Source organism: Rhagoletis pomonella, unplaced genomic scaffold (genome assembly GCF_013731165.1).
Source record: "Rhagoletis pomonella isolate Grant_MI unplaced genomic scaffold, Rhpom_1.0 Rhpom_scaffold_00194, whole genome shotgun sequence".
NCBI classification, from domain to species: Eukaryota; Metazoa; Arthropoda; class Insecta; order Diptera; family Tephritidae; genus Rhagoletis; species Rhagoletis pomonella.
The window spans coordinates 75,881-84,364 of NW_023458748.1; the positions used below are offsets into that span (position 1 = coordinate 75,881).

General features: G+C 40.2%; 1 protein-coding gene across 1 annotated transcript; it reads left to right on the top strand.

The window, feature by feature from the left end:
• Nucleotides 1–3,017: 3,017 nt before the first annotated feature.
• Nucleotides 3,018–6,453, top strand: LOC118750283. The gene is made up of 5 exons (XM_036485008.1): nucleotides 3,018–3,341; nucleotides 3,420–5,305; nucleotides 5,470–5,815; nucleotides 5,923–6,287; nucleotides 6,360–6,453. Exons 1-5 carry the CDS (start codon nucleotides 3,018–3,020, stop codon nucleotides 6,451–6,453), a joined length of 3,015 nt encoding a protein of 1,004 aa, XP_036340901.1.
• The last annotated feature ends 2,031 nt before the right edge of the window (nucleotides 6,454–8,484 follow it).

Below are 8,484 nucleotides of genomic sequence, written 5' to 3' on the forward strand. Positions count from 1 at the left end.
GATATGCAAATAACCTGATGGAAGCGTTTTCTAAAGCGAATGTTCATATGTCGCTAAAAGTACATTTAATGCATGCTCATCTTGACTGGTTAGAGAGACAACTCTCAACCGAATCTGATGAGCAGGGAGAACGCTTTCATCAAATTGCTGTTCCAATGGAGGCCCGGTACAAAAGAAAAAAGTTAGATGCCATGATAGCTGACTTATGTTGGTGGCTAAAGATAGCTAAGGAAAACTTGGACGATGACGACCTTGATGGGGAACTTGAACGTTGATTCAAACAATATGTCAAATTAGTTTTTAGTGTTTTAAGCGTTAACTCGTTCTTGTTTACCAACAGCCCTGTTAAAAGTAAAGCAAAAGTATATGTAACAGAAGTCTATGGCATATCAAAATACCATGGTTTTTGATTTTTTACATAACAAGTTACATATAAAATTAAAGGTTATCTTTTGTTTTATTTAAATTAAGTATTCAATTGTATTACGAAGTATACAAATACGCATATCAGAAGAAAGAAAGTTTAATTGCGTTTACAACGATATCAATTTTTTAAAACTCGGTTAATAATCTTTTTGTTTAAAAAATTCTTTTTATAAAAAAGGTATTTTTTTAGTTTTTAATGTTTTTTCTCAAATTTTTACATACGAAGTATACAAATATGCATATCAGAAGAAAGGGGGGTTTAATCGCCTTTACAACGATACCAAATTTTTAAAAATCGGTTAGTAATTTTTTGTAAATTTTTTTTTTTCAGTTTTTTTCTTAAATTTTTATAGACTAAGTATACAAATATGCATCTCAGAAGAAAGCAGGTTTAATAGCGTTTACAGCGATATCAATTTTTAAAAATCGGTTAATAATCTTTTTGTTTAAAAAATTCTTTTTATAAAAAAAGGTATTTTTTTTGCTTTTACTGTTTTTTCTGAAATTTTCACATAGGAAGTATATAAGTATGCATACCAAAAGAAATGATATCAATTTTTTAAAAATCAGGTCAAAATTTTTCGAATTATAAGGTTTTTAATTTTTCGAAGACCCGACCTTTGACCCGTCACAGCATTTTTAATATAAGTCTGCGCAAAAAAAGTTATATACCATTCAAATTACAGTAAAAGGCGGACTACATCTATATTTTTAGTTTTTTAGTTATTTACATATAATAATTAAGAATCATTTTTTACCAAAGGTCCTATTTTGAACTTTGAAGCCCCATATCTCGATTTCGGAGGCTAACTTCGAAAAACGGAGAAATGCCTTTTTTTACCTAAGACTCAATCTCTTAAAAAAAATGGTTTGGTCCAATACCCAGAAAAAAAGTTGATTTTGCCGTGCAGTGTAATAAATACAATATTATAACTGAATTGTATTGAAAAAAGGGGAAGATGTATTAGATACTCTTCCATTAATTAATCATAATTGTGACACCCTTAATTACTTATGCCTTTATTACCATACCTACCTGTTATACTTCGTATATACTTTTCTCTTATATTTACACCTCTTATAATGACTCCCGCTAGTCAACATTGTATATATATATTGTATTAACTATTTACTAATAGGGTCTCTCAATACACGTTTTTTAAAAGGGTCACACCATCTTATTATTACACTTCGTCAGGGGCGGCGGAAGACGTGGGTATGGTGGGTAGTACTACCCACCTGAAATTTTTAAAGGTGTGTAATTACCCACCTGCAAATTTGTTAGAAGAAAAATATGTCAAATTGAAATCCTCTATTTTCGGAAGATATTTTACGAAATTGTTTGACAAAGGTATTTGCTCCCTTACAAGTAGATTTGATACTGAGACGGCAACGTTTTATAAAACTTTAGAAAAGTTCATTCTTGGTGAGACAGTAGTTTGGAGCAAATCGTTACATTTTGTAATGGCATTTTGACAAATTCAGACTCAATACCAATAAAGATATGTCTCTGTGCATATTTAGGCGCAAAGAGCAAGGATCTGTGAAAGATATTGTGCGTGAAAACGAATTGTGTGTGGGACCTTTTCCTGAATATGTACGCTTCATTAACGATTCCGGGGTCGTCGTGCTCTAACGCGAGGAGCTTTTCTGGTCTTCGTAGGGTGAAAAATTATTTGAGCTCACCAATGCACCAAAAACGGCTCAACCATGTAGCAATATTGCATTCTTATCCAGAAGCAGTTGATACGTTAGATCTAGAAATCCTCATGAACTACTTCATTTCTCGAAATTCAAAATGAATGGCCGCGTTTTCACTGCAGAAATAAATTTTTTACGTGAGCTGAACCGATTTGAAAATACAGTGAAACCCGCTTAAGTACCCCCCGCATAAGTACCTAACCCGCTTAAGTTCACAATATTATTGGGCACCCCTTAAGTGCTTTTTTTAAATTTCTTCAAACATTTACATATTTTGAAATTCAGTGGCAGCGCTACACACCTTTGGCAAAAAAATTCTAAAAAATCAACGGTAATTTTTAGCCACTTGAAACTTGCGCATTATAAATGGGCTGTTGCGGAATAAATACATTTTTTGTAGTTAAGTTTCTGTTGTACGAAAAGGTCTAGTAACTACTGTAATCTATTGAGTTTTTTTCTAGTATGTAACTGTAATCTTCCAATCGTTTCTTTGCTCACTTTGTAATTTGTAAGCTAAGTACTTGTATTATATTTTCTGTTAAGTCAGTTGACCGATGAGATTGTTCGTAAATAAAGCATATTTAACTAATCCCTTGCTTCTTATTTCGCTGCCTTCACGGCATTCATCGTCACGAGCTGGTCCTTCAAGCCGGATGGCTCTTTGTTTTTTTTTGTCTAAGTAATTAAAGTAAAATTATTTTTTGTCGCGTTTCGTTCATAATGTCGGAAGAATATCTTCTCATTCAATTTCGCGGACGTCTAAAGGCCTCAATTACGCGCGCGCTTGCTTATGCTGAGAGCCCCCTGAAGACTTCACTAATGAGCAGATTGACACTAGACTGGAGCGTCTACAGGAAGTTTGGCAGGAGTTCGTGCATACAACTGACCAAATGTACAAACTCGTGGAAAGCCCAGAGTATGCAGACCCCGAGGCGGATTACGCTGTATATGAAGAAAAGTATCTACTAACACGTAGATTGCTCCTAACTTTAAAAAGAGGACTACCTTCGGTTGAAGAACCCTATGACAACAGCGGTCATGCAGACAAGGTTGACAATGTCATTTCAAGGTTAACAGAACAACAAGCTACGCTTTTTGAGCAATTAGCCCACGTTTCTAAATCGACAAAATTTGTTGAAAATGATTTACCAAAAATCAATATTCAACCTTTTTCGGGTAATTACAAGGACTGGCCTACCTTTCGCGATTTATTCGTGAGTTCCGTGGATTCAAGGTCCAGTCTATCCAACGTTCAAAAATGCCATTACTTAACCTCGTTACTTCGTGAACAGATAAAACATTTACCAGTGACAGATACCGCTTACAAAACCGCATGGCAACGTTTGAGTGATCGCTTTGACCGACCCCGGCACATAGTTAACTCATTCATGGATATGTTCATGAACCTTCCTTCTACGACGGTTGAAAACTCGAACTTGCTGCGAAAAATCTCGGATGGTGCTCATGAAGTTGTGCGAGGTTTGGAGGCTTCAAAGCAAAGTGGGCGCGACTGCTGGCTAATTTATTTATTGGTAGCAAAAATCGACCCACAGTCTCGGAGTCGTTGGATCAACGATAGTAAGGCCAATGCAATACCTTCCATTGGCGAGTTTTTACAGTTCTTGGACTCCCGTTGCGAAGAACTGGAGTTAAGCGGTCGCAAACTTAGCAGCTCTTCAAATTCATCCGAGGTCGGTAGTAAGGCTATCAAGCAGCAATCACGTGCATTGCTGACCACTGATACTAACGTATCTAGAGTATGTGTTAAATGTAATTCGACAGACCACACTATAACAAAATGTCCAATATTTGCTTCAATCAGCCTTGAAAATTGTCGTAATTTTATAAATGGAAAATCGCTTTGTTTCAATTGTCTCAAAAGTGGACATACATCGTATTCGTGTTCAAGCAAATTTCGCTGCAAGGAATGTCATCGTCGGCACCATACATTGGTACACCCTACTACAGTACTGCAGACTCCCACTGCGTCGCCGTCAGCGCAAGCGTCGACCTCTTCGCCGGTCTCTGCCACTGCATCGCCTGGCCTATGGTCAACTACGTCACATGTTGCTCGCCCATACTCATCGTGTAGCCCTCTAGGAGTAGAATATGCCAATGTAGTTGAATGCTCGTCTAGGGATAGCAGTCAATTTATTTTGCCTACAGCGGTGGTTAATATACAAACGGCAGGGCATCGATACAAAACTTGCCGTGTTTTGTTGGACTGCGCTTCCGAATTGTCATACATCACCGAGCGCTGCGCTCAAAGCCTCGCTCTCCCACGCTCACATTCACGTGTTGTTGTTTCGGGTATCTCCTCAGTCAACGCTGAAACAACCCGTGGACCCTGCGCTCTCCGCATCAAATCTCGAGTCGGCAATGACATTTTAGAGGTCAAAGCTCATGTTCTCAGCAGAATCACGTCTACGCTTCTGCAAGAAACAATAACAATATCAGCAGTCAGTCAGCTCAATGCAGTTCCTCTTGCTGACCCTTCGTTTAATGAAGCATCAAATATTGACATCTTAATTGGTGCACAGTACGAGTGGGATGTTATCACATCGGACAAGATCTACGACACTCATGGCAATGTTATCGCAGTATCGTCAATTTTTGGGTGGATAGTTACCAGCATTCCACTACCTCAGGTACAACCAACTATTTCGCTCGTTACACTTGCTGATGTCGACCAGTCACTAAGAAAATTTTGGGAGATTGAAGAGACTCATGTGCCAGTACATAACAGCGAAGACGATTATGCAGAGCATCACTTCACTAACACGCATTTTAGAACTGAGACCGGCAAGTACGTAGTAGAGTTACCTTTTCAGCAACCAAAGGTCATATTTTCAGAAACAATGAGCGGCTGTTTAGCGCGATTTCTGACCGTAGAACGGCGTTTGATAAGAAATGATGCACTTCGCCAACAATACGTTGAATTTATGCGCGAGTACGCTCGCCAAGGCCATATGAGAAAGCTGCGGTCTGACGAAATCGAGGTTGATGATGGGATTAGGTTTTATATGCCGCATCACCCAGTGCTGGGGCGAAAGCTGCGGGTTGTATTTGATGGATCTTTTAAAGATACAAATCGAGTCTCACTCAACAGTTCGCTAAGCACAGGCCCGAACATTGAAAGAAATCTATTCGCTGTTTGTTTTCGTTTTCGGTTGCATCGGTTTGTGTTTTCGGCCGACATTTTAAAAATGTTTCGCCAAATTTGGGTAGTCGAAAAGCATCGCAATTATCAGCGAATCTTGTGGAGGGAATGCCCGAGTGACCCCATTGAGCATTTCCAGCTTTGCACTGTTACTTACGGAACCTCATGCGCACCGTTATTAGCCATAAGAGTCCTGAAGCAGCATTCCCAAGATTACAGGAGAAGTATCCCCGAGCATCAAGAATACTCGCAGAAGATTTTTATGTCGACGATGTCTTAACCGGTGCTAAATCGGAAGAGGAACTCCTTCAGGTGAAGGATGAACTATGCAAGCTAATGGCATGCGGCGGTTTAGAATTAAGCAAATGGGTTTCTAACTGTCAACACCTAAGTACAAGCCAACGAGATCAGAGCCTTTTGAAGTACACGGAGGAGGATACAGCAAAGGTTCTCGGTTTGCTTTGGAGGCCAGTAGCAGACACTCTAGCCTACAAGGTATGTGTTGAAGATTCGACCGAGATACCGTCAGTAAGCGACAGTTGTTGTCAGAAGTGTGTCACGTATTTGATCCGTTGGGCTTACTAGCACCTGTTGTAGTGCAATACAAAATCCTTTTTCAAGAGTTGTGGCTGCAGGATTTAGAGTGGGACACGCCGTTGCCCATATCACAAGCGCAGTTATGGTTGAAATATCGCAGCGATATGGAGAATATAACGAATTTTTTCATACCACGTTATGTGCCTACACCATCCGGTAAAATGCTAGAGCTACAAGGATTTTGTGACGCATCCATGCGAGCGTACGCAGCTGTTGTTTACTGCCGCACTAAGGATGAAAATGGTGTTTTTCATGTGTCACTTATGGCTGCTAAAACAAGGGTAGCACCTTTGAAACCAACATCCTTGCCCCGCCTGGAGCTATGTGGGGCGTTACTGCTTGCGCGGCTCATTAATGTAGTTAAAGAAACACTGCCACACAAGGAAATTTCCGTTTATGCGAGGTGCGACTCGACAATCGTGTTAGCATGGCTTTCGCATTCTCCTGCGAAGCTCAAAACCTTTGTTGCTAACAGGACTTCGGAAATTCTTGAGATCCTGCCTCGCCGCCATTGGAATCATGTTGCGTCTAAGGAGATCCTGCTGACTGTGCTAGCAGAGGTATGCTAGCGGCTGAGTTGTCCAGTTTTGATCGTTGGTGGAAGGGCCCTCTTTGGCTAAGGGGCGAAATACCTTTTCAGAATGCATTATTGAAATCGAAGCCCTCTAAACGACTTGCACACGACGCAGCAATGGAATTTAAATCAAACGCCGTGAGCTTAGTTCTAACAACTCCAGAGAATAACCATTCACTTGCCGATCTTATTGAAAGATCATCTTATTGGAATAAACTGGTCAGAATCGTTGCTTACATTTTGCGGTTTATCAAACGTTTTCATCCACATAAAAGAGAAAACAGGGTTGGCCCGTTGAATTATAGTGAGTTTGAAGATGCAAGGCGACTACTTGAAAAATACGCTCAAGATTGTTTTCGAGAGGATCGGAAGAGTTTAGTGTGCAGAAAAAAGTTGAGTTCGCGTTCCAAGCTTTTTAAACTCAACCCATTCGTCGTTGTTGGAGCGCGAATTCGTAACGCGGAGATACATATCAACGCTATTCATCCCATCGTTCTACCAAAGTTGCATCGAATTACGTATTTAATTCTGCAAGAAGAACACCTCAAAAGCTTGCATGCGGCTGTGTCGGCGCCATTCGTCATTGTACGCCAGAAGTATTGGGTTTTAGGTGCCAGAAACTTGATTCGAAGCATTACGTTCAAGTGTATGAAATGTTTTCGTCATCGACAAATATGTACACAACAGATGATGGCGGACCTTCCTGCAGTTCGAGTTCGCCAAGCGTATCCGTTTGAAAATAGTGGCTGCGACAACGCGGGACCACTTACCTTAAAGGTATATCCCGGTCGAAAACCTAAATTTGCAAAAGGCTACATATGTTTATTTGTGTGTATGACAACGTCCGCTATATACTTGGAGCTTGCCACAGATTGGAGCACGGATGGCTTCTTAGCAGCGTTACGCCGATTCATGTCCCGTCGTGGAAAGTGCTCCCAAATATTTAGCGACAATGGCAGAAATTTTCTTGGTGCATCTCGTCAGTTAGATGAAATGCACAAAGTACTAATGTCGCAAAAACACTATGAAATCATTTCCGCATCTTTGGCGAAGGACGGAATACGATGGAATTATATACCACCGCATGCGCCGCATTGGGGTGGTATCTGGGAGTCAGCAGTTCGGTCAGTTAAACTTCACCTACGACGCGTCATTGGGAATACTATTTTAACCTTTGAGCAAATGCATACGTTGCTGGCCCAGATTGAAGCAGTTGTCAACTCGAGACCACTTGGGGCTGCACCCGACATCGATGCTAACTATTTATCTCCCTCTCAATTTTTAATAGGTCGCCCATACACTATGGTACCTGAAGCTGGGCTATCTGAAATTCCATCGAATAAGCTCAGCTATTGGCAGCACGTTCAGAACATGATGTAGGGCTTTTGGCAACGATGGCATATGGAGTATCTAACGTCATTGCAGCAACGGCCTAAGTGGGTGAAGAGCGTTCCAAACATGTTGGTAGGAAGCCTTGTGATCGTGAAGGAGAATAATGTGCCCCCTGCTCGATGGTTACTAGCTAAGGTCATCGAGATATATCCCGGCAAGGATGGCCTTGTGGCCTGAAAACTTCTTTTGGAGAAATGGTTCGACCAATTACTAAGATTGTGGTGCTGCCGACTTGCTGAAACACCGTTTCAGGGCGGCCCGGGATGTTGCGGAATAAATACATTTTTTGTAGTTAAGTTTCTGTTGTTCTATTGAGTTTTTTTCAAGTCTGTAACTGTAATCTTCCAATCGTTTCTTTGCTCACTTTGTAATTTGTAAGCTAAGTACTTGTATTATATTTTCTGTTGAGTCAGTTGACCGCTGAAACTGTTCGTGAATAAAGCATATTTAACTAATCCCCTGCTTCTTATTTCGCTGCCTTCACGGCATTCATCGTCATGGGCTATAAAACTGTATACTCATAAAAAATTTTAACACTTCTGATAAACAAGTTTGAAATTTGTATAAATCTTTTCAGTGTTCTACAAAATTTTAAGCTTATATTTTAAGTTTCTATGGTATTTGTTAGGGAATG

Excerpts from the sequence above, each read along its gene's own strand:
- LOC118750283 (XM_036485008.1), top strand. The coding sequence starts at position 3,018 with ATGTACAAACTCGTGGAAAGCCCAGAGTATGCAGACCCCGAGGCGGAT. Across the intron at positions 3,342-3,419 it reads CTACCTTTCGCGATTTATTC|ATAAAACATTTACCAGTGAC; the intron begins GTGAGTTCCGTG and ends CTTCGTGAACAG. Across the intron at positions 5,306-5,469 it reads TTTCGTTTTCGGTTGCATCG|CCATAAGAGTCCTGAAGCAG; the intron begins GTTTGTGTTTTC and ends CACCGTTATTAG.